At 36.5% G+C, this 19,439-nt stretch overlaps 1 protein-coding gene across 3 annotated transcripts in view; it reads right to left on the reverse strand.

Annotated features, from left to right (window-relative positions):
* Positions 1–1,000: 1,000 nt before the first annotated feature.
* Positions 1,001–19,439, reverse strand: part of dnajc24 (DnaJ (Hsp40) homolog, subfamily C, member 24) — a 37,354-nt gene continuing 18,915 nt past the window's right edge. The window contains exons 6-11 of one of the 3 annotated variants that reach the window (XM_084094401.1): positions 15,026–15,060; positions 11,057–11,226; positions 9,110–9,228; positions 7,724–7,876; positions 5,645–5,814; positions 1,001–1,999 (exon numbers count right to left, since the gene is read on the reverse strand). In XM_084094401.1, coding sequence (XP_083950527.1) covers positions 11,208–11,226; positions 15,026–15,060 — 54 coding nt within the window. In that variant the 3' untranslated portion in view covers positions 1,001–1,999; positions 5,645–5,814; positions 7,724–7,876; positions 9,110–9,228; positions 11,057–11,207. Of the gene's footprint in view, positions 2,000–5,644; positions 5,815–7,723; positions 7,877–9,109; positions 9,229–11,056; positions 11,227–15,025; positions 15,061–16,648; positions 19,433–19,439 lie in introns of those variants that run through there. The other 2 variants (XM_084094404.1, XM_084094400.1) reach the window with 2 other exon arrangements.

Genomic DNA, 19,439 nt, shown 5'->3' on the forward strand with positions numbered 1-19,439 from the left:
CTTAAACATGTATGATTGGCTTAAATAGTCATAGGATCATAGCTTAAAATAATCTTATAAGCTTTTTTTACTTTACTTAGTAAAAAATAGTTTTTTTATTTTTAAAGCATAACCAATGATTTTATATTGTTTATTATTAATTTAAAATATAATATAAAAATAGATTTTTATTTTTTTTATTTTTTGTACAAATGAGAACAAATAATACTAGGATTTTATTAAAATTGCCATGGCAATTTTTTAGCAGGAAATGAAAATTGAAAAGAAAAGAAAAAAATGCCAGAAATTGGGAATAGCTGGAAAAGAAGTCGTTTGTGTTGAACTCTTTCCATAGTTATTCCTCCACTATTGTCTGGCCTGGTCTAATCCCGTCCCGCTCCAGATGGGGTTCAGGCCAGGAGAGAGGACTGTCACCCTGCAGGTGGGTGTGGAGAGCGGCTGGGGGATCACTCCCCTTACGCCTCACCTTCTCCTCCACCCCCTCTCCCCAAAATCCTGTTTTTAACACATGACCGGATGCCCTAAATTATTCAACCTTTTCAATATTTCACATGGCCCCCTTTTCCATGTTTGTTGCCCTGGCCTTATGCAATTTTCATGGAAAAAAAAATGTTTTTGTCCTACTTTAAAACACAAGCAAGACAGAGCAAAGGTTTGGTATCATTGGTGTGGAGACTGTTGTGTATGAAGACTGAAAGGGGTTTGTGATAAAGACATGACAAGTTTCTCATGAAATTAGACCGACAGAATCGTTTTTGTTTTTTTAAAACTAGATAGATAATGCTATTTCTTGTTTCTCACATACATTTTCTAAGACGCTATAAATTAAATATTAAAATATGACTATAAAACACTTGATTTTGATTGGTCAAACAAGCCATTATGGGTTCAAATATTTATATATACGGAGCGCTAAACTATAAAATTGTCCCAGACAAAGGATTTCCTACATAGCTATGCTAGTTTCACCTTTCTTGTATCACTCTGCAGTATCTTTCTTCTCACATAATACAATAACTTAAACTAAAAACAATACTTGCATGTCTATTCATTCATTATTTGGAACACAACAATATGATTAGTGGCATTCATTCTTAAAAATAAAGGTTCTTATTGGCATCAATGGTTTCATTAAGAACCTTTAACATCCATGGAACCCTTACATTGCACAAAAGGTTCTTTATTGTGAAAAAAGGCTCTTTAGAACATTATAGTTCTTTTACAAACTGTTCACTGAAAGGTTCTTTGGGTAACCCAAAATGGTTCTTATATCTTATATCTCCCTTTGGAACTTTTATTTTTATTCAAATGATGCCGACTTTGGATCGACATACAAAACTATCAAATATTATCCTAACATTGTATATTATCCTTGTATTATAATCATTACGAGCACAAGTTGTAATTGCTGCCTAACACGTTTACTCTGTCTGCTTAACTGAATACATGATGTTAGGTATAAGAACACAACATATTACAGCTGTATATCACTGCCATATGGACATTACTTTGATACACTCATCTTTGAAACAAGCATTTTCTGTAAAGCTGCTTTGAAACAATATGTACTGCGAAAAGCGCTACACAAATAAATGTGAATTGGGTTTTTATGATTATGCCTACTATACTTTATATAAATAAGCTTTGAGTGTTAAAATGGGCAATGTGAGCAATGTCAACTTTACCACACTGAACCAAAATAACTACATTGTGTCGTTTTGCATACCTCCCTAGCCACAAATTTGGAGTGCTTTGAGAGACAGAGTCGAGGAAAGCGAACTCTCGAGGTTGGGCATGTTGGCTGGTGACCAGCGGGCTCAAGCCGCCCCATTCTCCCACTGTTTCCTTCAGAGTCCTGGCTGCCGCTACTCGCCAACCCCCCTGACCTTCCATAAGGCCCCAGCCCAGGACACCGCGCCTGTCCTGCCATGTGGTTGGCTGTACACTCCTCTCTCACAGGACCCTTTTCATCCAGAATGAGGTGGGGGTGTAACATTTTCTGTAAACACACACACACACACACACACATAAAAATGCAGTCGAAAATATAACCAAAGATGTAGATGTAGACGCACAAACAGCCTGACACACATGCGGCACCTCATGAGCGAGTTATTATTAAACTTTCAGGTCAATTGTGTGGTAGAGACTCAACTTGAGGCTTTCAGCAGCATAGTGCAGTAGAACTGATGAAACATTCATGCTCGGAGAGCCACGTTTCTTTTCTCTTTTTTGTGTCCATTTTCATTATATGTCATCTCTGTTGAGTCAAGTCAAGATCTCCTAATTCACTAGTACCTTATCTTACAGCTAATCAGCCTGACATGAACTTACATAAACAGAACTCCAAAACTACGTGATTGTGAGTTTGTAAAATGAACACCAGAGAATAGCCCCCATACCCTTTTTAAGTTTATATAACCAATTCATGCAGGATGTAACAGGCTTTTAATTATACATTATTCAAAGTTTTAGAAAACGCAATAACAAAATGAGGATCTGCTTAAAATGCTTTTTTAAAAGCACTTCCGAACCCTGACATGATAAAATAGATACAACTATTTCTTGTTTCTCATTACATTTCCAAAACACTAAAATAAAAGGCAAAATTGTAAATATGACTATAAAATACACGATTCTGATTGGTCAAGGCATTCTAGGTTGAAATATTTTTATATAAACTGTAAAACTGTCCAAGGCAAAAGATTTCCTACTCAGCTATACTAGTTGTATGTCTCTTGCATAGTATTTTTCTTCTCAAATAATACAATAACTTAATATTTTTGTCTATTTATTCATTATTTGTTACACAATTATATAATAAGAGGCGTATACATTCAGATGGTCAAACACACACACACAAAAAAAAAAACACATTATGCCAACTATGCTTTTCATAACTAACTAACATGGATGTTTAGTAACATTAACAATCTGAAATCAAATTACATCAAGATTAATCTCAAAATGGCTGAACTGTGCAGACAAAAACAGGCATCTGGTGGGGGGCGCTGTCCCGGGTCCTCAGAGTGTGGCCGGTATAGGGGTTGCCCCTGCCTTCTGCCTATAGAACAAATGTGCCCAAGTTTGGACCCAGGGTTGCCCACAGTCTGCTTGCACCAGCAGCCAAGACCTCCATATGCCCACCCAGCTGACACCGTCTCCAGCACGCTGTGACCCCAATGTACAGTAAAGCAGACCAACACTTCCCAGCACATGCCCAGAACGTACACAGAACCAGTGCACTAGGATACATCCATGGATATGCATGCATTAGTGCTGGGAAAGCTACTTTGGAGGTTGCCAAGCTAATCATAATTTCAAGTAGTTAAATTACTGCCAAGCAACTATTTAGAAAAGGCAGATTCAAGTAAATGCCACTGAAGCCTTTAGGGGCCTTCAGTATTTTTAATCAGAGCCATAATTTGAAGGCATAACTTATAAATAAATAATTTTTATATATATATATATATTATTATAAAAAAAACATTAGCTGAAAGTCTTAATGAACAGTAGATATTATTAATATTAAAATGATTTAATTAAATGCATTAATTGACTATTTTAACTAAAAGCATTTATATAAAATGTATTTTAACCATCAAATCTGTAAATAGTCTGTCAATAATAGTGAGGAATATATATATATATATATATATATATATATATATATATATATATATATATATATATATATATATATATATATATATATATATATTAGGGCTGGGAAAAGATTAATCGCGATTAATCGCATCCAAAATAAAAGTTTGTGTCTACCTGATATATGTGTGTGTACTGTGTATAATTATTTTGTATATATAAATACACACACATATGCATGTATATATTTAAGAAATATTTGCATGTATATACTGTATATATTTATATATAATTTATATTATATATAAATTTATATATTTTATATATAAATAACAAATATTTCTTAAATATATACATGCAAGTGTGTATTTATATATATACAAAATAATTATACACAGTACACACACATATATCACGTAGACACAAACTTTTATTTTGGATGCGATTAATCGCGATTAATCTTTTCCCAGCCCTATATATATATATATATATATATATATATATATATATATATATATATATATATATATATATATATATATATATATATACACACACACACATACATACATACATATACATACAGTACGGATATATACATATGTATATATGTATGTGTGTGTGTATGTATATATATATATATATATATATATATATATATATATATATATATATATATATAACAAAAAACATCTTAAATGCCATGGAGGGACTCGAATCTATGAATTGTTTTTTGAATCCATTCTTTCAGATTTCACTAGAATTTGAGTTTTTAAAGGCCCCATTTACACCTGTTATTAAAATACTTTTTGGTTTACTGCGATAAGTCACACAAAAGGAGAGAAATATACCTGAATCATAATTTTTTTATCACTCCGTTTACACTTCTCATTTCAAATGGATTGTATGAAACAAAAGTTAATATCAGGGGTAAATAGGGCCTTATTGCTAGTTACTTCCCAACATGCATGCATGCACTCAAATAAACACAGAAATGTGGTTACAAAGATCAAATGCAAACACAGTAGCACAGGCATATGTAGTTATGCAACCCTAATATCAGTGCGTCCATTAAAAGTCAGAGCATTAGTAACCACAAAAAACAAAAGCTTACTGATCTCTGAGCAGCTCTCACAAAATTTACAAAGCTTCTGATACATTAACACTTATCAGGAGTTATCCTCTCCTAACAGCCACCGCTGAAGGCTCCCGTTGCATGAATATTTTACAAGATTAATATTTAAACACATCAAATGGAATATGGAAAATAGCATATTGAACAGAACCTCATTAGCCCACAAGAGAGAAGCTAAGTAAGTTTCATTCAAAGTGCCTTTTCATTGTGTGTGAGAGTGAAATGGGAGGGGGTTCGGTTTAGAACACACACACACACACACACACACACACACAAAAAAAAAAAACCCTGCGGACAGGCGGATGGACGGACGGACGTTTTCTTAGATATCGGGTAAAAAGATTATGGGCAACCTGTATAAATTGACATGTTCAAGAGTTCACTATGACATTTGGCAATAACTACCATCTGCTGTTTAAAAATAGTCTACTAAAAGAAGCACTAAACTAATGCAAAACAACCAATCAACTGTCTAGACTTCCTTTATAAATGGCTGGATGGCTTTCAAAAGCAAGTCACAACTTTTTTGGCACGTCAAGTTTAGGGTTGTGAAGGAGACTTCATGCACACTGAGGAGGAGAGAAGCCAAAAAAAACGTCACGCCGCAAGATCACAAGACTGCCTTTGGCCAGAATCATAGTTCAGAGCTCCATTGTGATTTATAATTTCTCTCCACATATTTTGAAGTGAATATGAAAGCGGTTTAAAAGTGCTATAAAGAGTGTGCTCCAGCAGACACTTTTTTTTGTTAAACAAACAAACAAAAAATGATTTTAGTTGTTCCATACAACAGATGTCCTGGACTTCATACATTTAACTTTAACTTTTAAATCTTTATCCAGATGTATTATCTCCATTATATTGAGGCTGAAAAGGAAAGAAACATCTGAAATAAAGTAAACTTACGGTGGGAAAGGCATGATGCCCTTTAACATGTGGCGTCGTGCCAGATCACGGTGGAAAAAAGACTTGCACGTTGTCATATATGACACTCAACAATACTTGTTTGCTTCTGAGCTGCCTGGAAACAGCTTGCCGGCTGCTGATGATGGCAGACCCTGGAGGCCACCAAATCCCTGAGGTAAAGGGAGGAAAACATTAGTAACAAGATAACAGGGGAGGAGAGGGCTCAGGGAGCTTGGCTTCTTCAGGTACCTGGGCCTGCTCTTAACTCCTGAACCAGCATCCCAGAGACTTGTGACAACAAGCAGTGGGTGTGGGGGTGGTTATAATGGTTGATTATGATGATGAATTCAGTCAATATATTCCATGATTATTATCCCAGTCTGCCTGGCTGTTTATATCATATCATGCACTTAAAGAGTAACAAATAAATAGTCATTTAATCAACTTTTTTTTCACTAAATCAACAGTCCCCCTATTATAGTGACAATCCCCCAGGAATAACTTTGTTCAAGAACAAAATACTGATAGCTCATGAATGTGGTGTTTAAACCTATAACCTTTCCGTTACCAGGACAGATCTTAAACAGAACTGTTTATTTTGTCTATATTTTGTTTGTTTATTTTAGTTCGATTTTGTTTGTTTTAGTTACCAGAACAGATTTTTATTTATTTTTGAAATAATTGTTTATATTTTGTCTAGATTTGTATGTGTATTTTGTCTAGATTTTGTTTGTTTCAGTTACCAGGACAGATCTTTATTATTTATAAAATAATTGTTTATATTTTGTCTATATTTTTTAGTTTATTTTAGTAAGATTTTGTTTGTTTCAGTTACCAGGACAGATCTTTATTTTTATTTATTTTTTATAATTGTATATATTCTGTTAGGTTTTGTCTATATTTTGTTTGTTTAGTCTCATTAGATTTTTGTTTTGTTTCAGTACCAGGAAAGATCCTTTTTTTTTTTTTACATAATTGTATTATATATTTTGTCTATATTTTGTTTGTTTATTTTAGTTAGATTGTTTTGTTTCAGATACCATGAAAGATCTTACATTTCGTTAACCTCATAGCATAATTGCCTAAGTTATATTTAAAGGCAATTATGCTTAAGCAATTATGCTATGAGGCTAACGAATTTTCAAATAAGTGTTGATATTTTGCATTATATATTTTTTATCTACTTTTAGTTTGTAAGCCAACAACAAAAAGAGATCCCCAAAACAAAATATCAACTAAACAATTGCAAAAGAATGACTTCAGCGGTACCATGGTACAGTGATGGCAACCAAATGTTAATACCTTGTTACTTAGACACATACCATGAATCTGAAATGATTCATTTTCTTATTCATTTTAATTCACCATGGTATTTACACAGCACTTCAAACAATGCCATATAAAGTAGTACCATAGTACATAAAACTTTGGTATTACCGTGATACCATGTCCAGAAAAATAAATAAAATAAAATAAACAACATGGTGCTTTCTGTTAATGTACTGAATACATAGTCTAATAGTATAAACAATTATAATGCATGCAAAACAAGTCTACTCGAAAAGATCTATGGAAAACCATTGATAAGAGCCATAATCAAGACACTGGGGAAGCGGTTAATCAGTGACTGCCATTCACAACCTGCAAGAGACGCTTAACAAGGGGTGAATTCTGCTGAGACTGTGATGGCTTCATTACACTGGCCTCACTTACCGTCTGAAAAAAAATTAATGATTTAATGAACAGAGTTAAGATTTGACACCACCGCAGCACTCCAGCGCTAAATCAGAAATAATGAACGAGCCATTAACGAGGGGCTGGGTGAGAAACACCTGATCCCCCCCCCCCATCCCATCCCTCTGTTTATCTGTCTATCCCTCCCTCCATCTCTAATAAACAGTCCACAGCTGAATAAGGGCATCACCTTCACCTGCCTCTGCAGCACTGAACCTCTGTCTATCAGAATACACCCACACACACACACACACTGCGCCTCTGTCTGTCACACTACTCCTACGCAGTGTGCTAAACGTACACACACACACACACACACACACACACACACAGACACCCCTTCACCTGGAAGATGAGCTGTCTGTCAGGGAGGGAGACTGTCTCTCTGGGGAGTGTGTGGGGGTCTCTCTGTCACAGTAAACCCCTGTCTATCACACTCGCAACCTCAGACACGAACACGCATGAGGCACGCAGTAAGAGAAGCACATCCGTACACACCTGTCAACAGAAGAATGTTTAATTTGAACAGGCCTGCCATTCTTTGATAAGATAATGACTGGGGCTGCCGTTATAATCATTTCGTACATTCATGTTCGCTTCGGTATAATGAAGGTGAGGCCTGATAGTTCCTGAGATTCGCTAAACAATCATCATCAAGTTTTGAAGTAAATGTTTTGAAATGAGACAATAAACAAAAACACAACTAGGACAGGAAAAATAAGTATGCTTTACCGGGTTGCTTTGACTCGATACATTCAAGGTCCGTTAACGGATATTTAGTTGACCAAAAACACCTGGCTATCAAGAAACATTTTTCACAGGGTTCTCGAGTTGGTTTTTCAGTTCAGCATATTTAGTTTTTGGGTTCTTTAAAGCACCAGCAGATGATTTTTTTTTTTTTTTTTTTTTTTTTTTTAAGAACTAGACAATAAAAAGTTCTTTGTGGAACTAAACTATGTTAGATTATGTTAGATCTTCTCAAAATTGTTAGCCATGGTAGATAAACAACTGTTTGGGGTCAGCAAGACTTTAAAAAAATAATAATTCATACTTTTATTCAGCAGGGATGCATTACATTAATCGAAAGTGACAGTAAAGACATTTATAATGTTACAAAAGATTTCTATTTCAAATAAATGTTGTTCATATGAACTTTCTATTCATCAAATAATCCTGAAAAAAGTACTACGGTTTCCACAAAAATATTAAGAATTATTTTCAACATTGATAATAATAATAAATGTTTCTTGAGCAGCAAATCAGCATATTAGAATGATTTTTTTTAAGCATCGTGTGACAGTGAAGACAGAAGTAATGATGCTGAAAATTCAGCTATTGTAATGATATTTCATAATATTACTGTTTTTACTGTATTTTTGATCAAATTTCCCAACCTGGTCAAGTACTGCAGATGTTTATTAGCTCTCTTAGCTAAAATATGCCCAAAACCTCTTTAAATCCAGCCAACAGACAAGGGGAGACCATTTAAGAGTAGAAAACCAACTTAGACTTTTTTATCTTTTTCTTTTCTTTTTTTCTTTTTTTCAAGGATTACATTAACTATAGACATGTTCCACTAGCATTTGACAACCAGAAGGTTCCAAAGTTGAAATTTAGCTTAAACACTCTAACTTTTTGTGAAATGTTTAACTTGGAAAAGTTTGCTTGTGCTATATCTAATAAATGCCACTTGGTTTGATACTTTGTTATTGAATGCAATGACATTCTTACTTTTTTAATTGTGGCTTAAGAGTCCAAATACTTTGTTGAGCGACTGCATCCTTGATCACATACAGCCTCTGCTTCAATCCCCAGTTAGCCAATGGTCTGCAACTCCCTGTGGCTTTACGCTGTTTGGAAACAAATGCTTCAACATTACAAAATCATGCTAGTTTACCGGTACTTCTTTCAAGTGTTAACATTTCCTTAGCTTTTATGATCTTAACCAGGCCTATTACACATAAAAGGCCCATAATACCAAACATTAATTTAAGTGCTCCTCCAACAAACCCATCAATTATGGCACTCTTTACCATGTGTTCCATTCTGGACACAACTTTACAATTTAGCACTGGGGCACCTCTTGAAACCTGCTTTTAAAGAGCTGTCGAAGAGAGGCATTTTAACTTTTGACAAATAAACAATGGTGCCCTCTGAGCCCGCTGCGCTAAACACCGCTCACCAGGCCCGAATTGAATGAGGAGAAAAATGCTCAGGTCCTTTCGCACCGCACCACGATTTTAAGGAGGGGAGAGCACACATTTCACACAGTTGCCTTTGTGTGTAATATATTGTATCATGGCCATCCTGCTGGGCGTATTTCATATAGATAATGATGAAGGCAATGCGAATATCTACGTGAACGAGTGGGTTAGCTAATTAAGATTATAGCTACCCAGAGAAGTGTCTCGGTACAGTTTGCACCCAGCAAGGCGCTGACTTCATTGTGGGAAAAGCAGCACCATTTAAACAACAGGGTCCACATCACCTGGAGTGCAATTGATACCAATTATACCATATCATAAAGTAACCCAATTTAATAGTCAGGGAACCAACATGGGGCATTTGGCTCATTTATTAAGAGACAACAGAAAAAGGATTCATTTCTAGTCAGTGAGCTGTCATTTTGTCGCAATGATAAAGCCCAGATACTAAACTTAAAGATCTGACTGTCACAAATAAGGCAAGAGCAATTAAGCACGACCTGGCGCCAGGAAAGGGCAGTAATTAAGTGTGTTATTGTCTTTTGCCTTGCTATTTTAGTTTTAGTGGAGCTAAAGATGTTTTTGAAAGATAATTTTTGAAAATAATCAATCCAAATGAAGTATAAATATTATTAAATACAATTAATATTAAAAATAATTGAAAGATTAATGAGACTACCATTCAGGTTAAGATTTAATTTTTATTTTATTTTTGGAATAAATTAAAGACAGTACAGAAAGTACCAGTTTTTATATAATGTATATGCATATTAAATAAAATAAATAAATAATAATAATACTTTTAATTTAGCAGTGATGCATTAAACTGATTGAAAGTGGCAGTAAAGACATATTGTTACAAAAATGTTGACACTATTGCATTTTTTAGAGCTGCTTTACAGCAGAATTTAAATTTGTCTCATATTTGATGAAGTTTGCATCACTGATCATTATTTTCCTGTTTATCAATAAGAAGCTGCTTTGAAACTATCAGTATTGTATAAAGTGCTATATAACGGTGACTTGATTTGACTAGAAAAAAGATTTATATTCCAAATAAATGTTGTTTTTTAACTTTAAAGAATCCTGACCAATAGAAATGTTTCTTGAGCACCAAATCAGCATTTTAGATTGATTTCTGAAGGATCATGACTGGAGTAATGATGCTGAAACTTCAACTTTGATCACAGGAATAAATTACATTGTAAAATATATTAAATTGACAAGAGTTACTTTAGAGCTTAAGATGCTGGTAGAAACAGGTGGAAATCAATGGTGTTAACTGTGGAATTTTCGGTAATGGATGGATCCGAAGTTCTAGAAGAGTTTTTAATTCTATCAAAAGTTTACAATAACCATTAAAAATTGAAATATTGAACATAATTCTTTAGTGAATTCAATTGAAACCGGCTCCATTGTGAACGCCATAATCCACTCTTAATCTGGATCAGGGATTCCAGTGTGTTTTTTTTACCCCTCTCTTGAGGCAGCAGTTGCCGCTCATCCCGTGCCTTTGTGTACGTGCCGGCCTCCTTAACGTTTTAGCAGGGCTTTGACTGGTTGAACTTTGATCTGATGTCTTCATTGAGGAGAACTGCAGGTTACCCATTCAAGATGCAAATCCTTTACCAGAGCCTATAGGCACTTTGTAAAAGAGAGAGAGAAAAACAGGGTGAAAGAGAGAGAGTGAGTGTGTTTCGATGGGGGGGGGGGGGGTCCTGTGTGAAGTTGAAACACTCCGCACGCCCCCCTCCACACACACACACACACACACACACACACACACACACACACTCGCGCTCTAATCCACATTGCAATATGGATTAAGGTAGGGGATAACCTTTTCTTAACGTGCAAGAAAGAGTATGGCAAGGACAAGCCCGGGGTGGGCGGCTGGGGATCTTCTCATAATAAAGCAGTGCTGTATAAAAGCACGCTCTGTGTCAGGCGCTTGTGAATGGGCCTCAATGCAGCCCCATTCCCAGGCCTGGTGGGGAGGCTTGCCAAAGACTACCTAGAGCCAACTAAGCGTGAGTAATCCGTCCACACTCAATGGACGGGGTGAGCCCCATTCAACCCTCTCAGAAGTTTAAGAGTTGATCAATTTATTATCTGTGGCGATTAGGGTGCAGGCCCAGTCACCTTCTTAAAACCCGACAGTCCGGGAAGAAAAGAAAAAAAAGAAATGGGTCTCTCTGTTTCCACAGGCAGCGTCGCATAACCGAGGCCCTCTAATTGCGATACTAATGCGCTCGAAACCTCTGATTTGAAATGAACCAAGGCAGAAAACCGATTTCATGCTGTGACAGTTTATACATTGCCGCCGATAGACAAACGGCCCATTGAATAGGAACTGTACCTTCTAATTTTGTTTCCGGGGGAGAGAAAATAATCGCTTTGTTACATAGGTAGAGAAAATTGGGCATAAAATCATTCAGCCATTTTTTTTTTTTTTTTTTACTCTTACAGTTTGATGTGATGCCTTTAGATGGGAATTAGATGACTGAAAAAAGCAAATTCGAATAATTGACTGTTGTAATTACGCCCCAAAAAAGGCTTTGTGCCTTTAACGGCTTGTAATGACAACTGAGTTAACAGATCGGTGCGGAAAAATAAACTCTACAAGTCAAACAAGCTTTGTTGGCTAAGGATCACACCCACTCCAGCGGCCACAAAGGGTGCAGTGGTTTGGGACAAATCTCAAGTGCTCTTCACACTCACACTTCTTAGCACATGGATAAACAGTTTTATTAGCTCAATTCACAATAGCCATCGTCTTCTTTTTTTAAAAGAATGTTAAACGCCACAGGAGACCAAACAAATGAAAATGACAGGCGAAAAGGGGAGTGTGGTGATGCCATGCCTGATTCCTCAGAGCAGTGATGAGGTAAACAAAGCAGGTTTAATGGGGTGTAGCTCAATCAGCTCACTAGTTCAGTAGCCAGTACACTAGCTAGGGAGTCAGCCATGTCAACATAGTTCTGGTGCACTGAGACGTTCACTTTGTAGAAATTCCCTGCCCTCTCACTATACCAGAAACAATGTCATATTTTAAGTCAACAAAAGACGAGTCTAAGTGTAAATCAAGACATAGTCTTATTTTCTGTTTTAATGGCATTAACAAAAATGCACTAAGATGTGTTAAACAGTGCTGTAAACTACATTTTTAAAATTTCAATGTATATTTTTTTAAGAATATTCAGTGATGGAAATGACTTGGACATTTCTTTGTCTTGCTAGGACTAATTTCACAATAAAACACAATTAAATAATATTTTCACACTTTTCAGTTTAAGTAGAAATTATGCACAAAAAATATTAAACTTTATAAAAAACTTTTAACACATTTTTCAAAAATATAAATAAATCTAAAGGCATGTATGTGCTCAAAATTGAAGAAATTGAATTCAATTGTGTCAGTGTTTATATGATCACTGCTCCTGTTAGTCCACGAACTGAATGTTCATGACATACAGATAGGGATCTCGGGAGCATAATGAGACGCATCCTTAGTTTATCAAGTGAGATATTAACATTCTTGCTGGGCAAAGCAGTCGTCACCTCCTCGGTTCGCATGTTCATGCCCCTGTGTTTGACAGAGGTCACTGCAAACCCACAACAAGCCGCCACCTCATTACCCAAACTAAATAACTTGATTCTCTCTATTAAAGCCATGTGACAAATATGCTACATATTCACATGGACGCTGCTCAAAAGTGAGGCCCCGATTACAGGCCCAGAGCGGAAAAGATTGTTTCATCGTCATTCTCACACTCAATTGACCGTGTGGTTATGTGTGTGTGTTATGCGTGTGTGTCCTGGAGTCATTATGTGCAATTCAGGCAAGCACGTGGATGGATGTGTGTACAGGGCTTTCAATCATGTTTATGAGGGGGCCGTTCGTGCATATGTGTGTCTGTTTGACTCTTAGCGGCTGTTCCCTCTGCAGTCAATTTATCTTAATGTGAATTGAATGCGCTAACAACTCCAGCGCCGTCAGACATCATTTCATATCATTTCATATCAATCATCCGGTATCAGCCACACTGATCTACAACGGCAAACACTCAGTACTTATGGCAACAAACAGATTTACTGTAAATTATGAAATTTATGTTGGAAGAATGGTATAGAGCACTGAGAACTCTTAGTATGTTTAATTTTGACAGCTGGCTTGCTTGAAAACCCTTTAGCCATGACTATATTCACAATATAGCACAGCATTAAGCGTATTACTGGAATAAATCAAACAAATTCCACAACCCTACATAGGCGGTTTGGAGAATAAATAAATAAACAAACAAAAAACAAATTAATGAATACAAATTCTGCAACCCAAAATAGGAAAATTGTTTTTAATTAATTTACTAAATAATTGAAATTAAATAACAACAACAAATATTATTATTAATAATGGCGTGTCTACTTTCACCAAGTGCAAATGTTGTTGTTGCTGTTGGTATTTAAACTAACTCCACCCACCATTGACTGATTGAGCCAGACAAAATTACAAAAGAAATCCCGATGATAACAGAATCAGTTGTGTGGAAAGTAAGGAGGAGGGCGTACAATTTTTGGCGTAACCTTTTACCGAACCCAATTAAGCAATAAATAAAGCAATTCAGCAGCATCAATATTTATTTTAATAAATATAATCATGTACACTGAATATGTTGCTATTATTGAATACTGCTTTATATTATACTACAATACACTGAGGTGCAAATAATATCTGCCACCATTTGCGCTAAATAGCACCTAAGTACTATTTACAATTAGTACAAGGAAAATATTGCTATTTTCCACTTAGTGTATATAACATCTGTCCATATTTGCACTTATAATCAAAATAAAATAAAATAACCACTGCCTACGACTACTATTAATAATGCTGTAATCATTTTGTAATGTATTTTCAGTCAGAACACTGTATGGACCAATCAGCATCCAGGATCGCAACCACCACATTTTATATAAAGTAATAAACCACTAAAAGACTTTACTGTGATTTTATCACTTTTAAAGGGACTTTGCAAATGATTTCTCAAAAATTAAGTTATCTATTTCAGTCTTTACTTTGAAGCATGTTTCTGGTCTCCTGGCCACTTAACAAGGTACATGTGTGAAAGAAGATGTGTCAGAACCCCAGGGACAAATCACCTTTCTAATGCAATAACAAAACAGGCCATTGTCTCGCAGATAACACCTTAAATTAGAAAAGCCACTCTTAACACCAACACTTCCTGATTAGACCTGTGAGGAGCTGTGGGCCAATCAGAGACTAGGACCATGGGGCATTCCTTTGTGACATCATTAAGGTAATGTGTGGGTAAAGGCTGATTTAGATCCCTGGGCTGGTCACTGTTGCAGTTTGCCGGTTAGGAGTGTTTTTCTGTTTGGGGAGGAGAGGAAGGTGTGAGTGTATGTGAGGGGCTGAATTCACCTGTTGCTTTGGACTCTTTCGGCTGTTGACTCCTCCTGGGAAAGGAAAGAAAACAAGTCACTCTCAAGGCAAAATTACATTTGGTCAGGTCTAATTTGACACACAAAAAAAGCAATCCCTTGGGTCAGATCAGATCCATCTGTCGCAATTATTACCCATACGGTCAAACACATATAGAACAGTCAGACATATTTACAACATCTTCACTATAGGATATTCCTCTCAGACCAGCAGGAACTTTACATATAAAACGAGGTCAGATACACAAAACATGTCCGAAACATTCTTTAGATCCATGGAAACCTTCACTACCCTTCAGTGTCTGCACTCTGCCATGCTAAGGAATGGGAGGCCTATCAAAAAACAAGCCAACATCCTGCATTGGATTCCCGCCCTCCCCATTTATATGGAAAACAAAGGTTTACGCCTTGACCCCACCCTCCATCAATCAAAATATTTACAATGGCCTCCCATCTGTCCGCTGAACTGAAGCGGCCCGGGTGCTTCTGTTCCTCTTCCCATTAATGGAGGGCTTTTCCTGGAGAGTCGTGGGTTTGTATGACCCCCTGGCTGTGGTGAATGCTCGGGAAGGTCATTAAAACCAGCAACATCACCGAGCTGTAATGACAAGCAGAAGATGCACTTCCTCTTTTGTGGGATTCACTGACTGGCTGGTGGCTTTTCGTTACACCAACTCTGCATGGCTCGGTAGATTTGCTCCAGAGGCCAGATCTGGATTGAAAGGTGAAGGAAAAGGTGAAGGATCGTATTGTAAGGAAGAACAATTTAAATATATGAAAATATGATGACAAAATAACACTGCAAGATATTACCAATGCACTAAAATATTTCTGAAGAAGAAACATCTACCAAAGAATTTGATTTTGAACAAAAATTCACAAGCCTTGAACTAAAAATTCAACCCGAGATTGATGTTCCTAGGTGGCTACATTGCGTATGACCGTTCAGATATCAAAGTACGTTCCAAAGTCCCATATTTGATCCGACTTCCACCCCCTCTGAGGCTCGCGGCCAAGCCGGGGAGAGTGCGCCTTCTCTGGCTTGGCCGAGTGGGTCAGCCCCCCTGGATGAATTTCACTTTTCCGCTTATATCTCGGGAATGCCTATTGAAACTTGGATCGAATATAGATCTCCACGGGTCACATGTTAGTCAGAATGTTCAAGACAAGTCATGTTGTGAATACGCTGTCTTTACATAATGCAATTAAACTCAGGGAATGAATAACTAAAGCATAATGAATTCACAACATCATATTACAATAGTGTATTTATTATAATGTTATTTCAGGAGTTTTTACATGTTGTTTTTGTTTATTAAAATCTATTAAAATTAGATGCCATTTAAGTCAGTGGTTCTCAAACAGGGAGCCTCCACACCAAAGGGGCCACACGGTGACTTAAAAGTATTAATAAATTATTATTAATATATTAAAATAATAAAACTCAAATTAAAAAGCTAAAAATCACATAAAATTTAGCTTCCACCAAAACGCATAAAATCAAAGATTGTATCGGAGAACAGGGGGCCTTCGGGTTACTTAAGGTTCAGAACCACTGATTTAAGTCATAAATTAATAGATGAAAATGATGAAAATGATTGAATATGACATAATAAAACACTGACTAAATTTAAAGAATACTTTTATTACAAGACAAAAATGACAAACTAAAACAAAAAATTGCTGTAAAATGAACAGTCTTGGTGTCACAAAAAGTTTCCAAGGAATGAAACTGCGATTCTATGATAACCTTTGTTCTGTTAATGTCTAGTCTGACAGACTGGAAATACAGCTAACGTACAAGTACATGTACTTCAGCATGAAATATGATCAGTTCCACAAGAACTTGTGTTTTTCCCCCTCCAGACCAAGCCTTTCAAATAACAGAATCAGTTACAGTAAAATTATATTTTGATATGCTATGAACGTCTCTTTTCATTTGCGGCCCTAAAACCATTTCGATTCAGCCTAAAAACAAAAGGCACTGTCTGCCTCAACATCACTTTGCCCCCAGACTTGCTGATTGTTCAACTATCTGCCACTCAATGATAAAAGTGCCACCCAAAAGCATGGCTTCCTTGTTTCTCCCTCCATCCTGCCTTTGTCTCCAAAACGGTGTAATTTCAGAGATTGAAGTCCTCGCCGGTGCCTTCATTCCCCTGCTCTGACAACAATAGGACCCAAGTGCTTTCAGGAATGATGGATAAATTACTAGGTAGTAAAATATTATATCTAAGGTAGGTGATGGGTCCTTTTCTGCAGGGCTTGTCTCCATCAGTCTCATGGCACTGGAGGTAATTATAGTCTGTTGGATTGTCTCTCTCTCGGCATGGGAGAGAGCTCTGCTGTTTGTCATGAACTCATCTCGCCGAGTGATAGGACAGTAATGGTTCGAATTAACATCTGTTGCCTGGCTGGCATTGTGAAAGGCAGTGACAGCCTCACCACTGACCTTTTCTGATTATTGAAAAAAAAAAAAAAAAGGCGAACAATTAGCTCCCCTCTCAAGAGCCAATAGCTTAAATTACAATGTATATTGTACGTTTGACTGAAAGACTGTCAATGGGCTCAGATGTGTGATTTATTGTGTCGTTTCATTGCAATCATTTGGTCATTTAAAGGCATTGGTTAAAACCTGTTATTTGGAGGTGGACTGGCGGTACGACAAACTCAGGGTGTTTTTCTGAGGTCAATGATGTGGTCCAGCCCATCAATGCCTCATTAGATCATCGGAATGGTTAACAAATATCAACAGTAGCATGACTCAAAATGTTCAACTAAGCACACAAAACTTCATAATTACATTTAAAGAATGTGTAGTACTAAAAGTTAATTGAATGCACCTTTAAATAAAAGTACTAATAGTAAATACAAGTATGAATGTGGTTAATTAAAGGAATATTCCTGGTTTAGCACAAGTTAAACTCAAACCAACAGAAATTGTGGTATAATGTTAACACAAACACATTTCCTTTCCTTTGTTTAAAAAAAACCCTAAAATTTGGGTTACAGTGGGCCGATTGCAATAGAAGTGAATGGGGCCAATACGTAAATGTTAAAATACTTACGGTTTCAATAGAATAGCCACAAGACGTAAACAATATTCATGTAAACATAATGATGATAAAATCATTTACAAACCTTTTCTGTGTAAAGTTATGTCTAATTTTACAACTTAAATTCTGTAAACACTAAAACTGTAAAACTACAGTAAAAATGATTAGACGGCTTAAATAATACAAACGTTTTAACAGATTGTACTTCTAACTTGTAAAATTTGGTTTTATCTTATTAAGGTTTTGGTTTTATCTTATATCTTGTAAGTTTCACATTTCTGCTTTCAAATTCTCAAAAAATTGGCTTCCATTCCTTTAGTCAAATAGCTTTTTTTTTTTTATACAAGTTTGGACCAAAGTATGGGGTAAAACCATTTAAATTTCACTTCTTGTGCGACAGCCCTTTCCAAATCTCCTGCAAAGGAGCCAACGTCTCCTTCACCTCAGAAACAACTTGACCCCGACGACCAAATAATGACAGCAAAGTTGAGTAACGAACACAGTACAGTGGGCAAATATCATCAGCCTCACCCATAAACTCAAAGCTGAGTAAGGCAAAGACGAGAGATTCCACCGCTCTTCAATTTGTCCTCCCAAGGATTGTCTTTTATTGATGGCTTTCTAGGTCAGCGACCCTCCGTGCTGTTCAAAAGATCTAAGAGGCACCCAGATGGGCCCTCTCAAGATGGAGCCTATTGTAGCATACTTTCTATAGTGTCTTACAAATGAAATGCGTAGGAGCCATTAGCCCAGAGTGGATTGTTTTAGGGGGTGTGTGTCCCTCTCATGGGGGGTAATGATGACAGTCTGGGCCACAGATCAGTCATCAAAACAATTGTTTCGGGCCTTTTCTTTTGATGAGAGGCTTTCGCTCTACTCTCTCTCATTGCTCTTAACCGCGAATAAACTCCTGATTGCCTTGACAATAAAGAGCAGAGAAGCTGCGAGTCATGAATGCTCCAATCTGTTGGTTTTACACCTCAAGAATCAGTCCAAGAAAAGTTTGAATGGTTGATGTTATAGCTTTAAATAGAATGGATGTTGTAATGAAATCAGACAAATCAGGTTATTTATCAACTTTTCCCTCAACATGATGTTATTAAATCTTTGTCAGGTCATGACAACAGCAGGTGAGGTACTTACTGTTGTCTTAAGGGATTGGAAAGGCAGGTGTCAACTTTCCACCTTGCTAGGCCCAGCACTGTTCAAACTCCCAGACACCTTGTGTGAATTCAGTAGATAAGCACTGGCTGACACAGACATCACCTTATTGAATTAGGCTGTTTGTGCAGGCAGCCACCAGAGCATTCGGCTTCAGCTCTGGTTCTCACCTGTTGA

Source organism: Abramis brama (genome assembly GCF_963993115.1).
Source record: "Abramis brama genome assembly, chromosome: 20".
NCBI lineage: Eukaryota > Metazoa > Chordata > Actinopteri > Cypriniformes > Leuciscidae > Abramis > Abramis brama.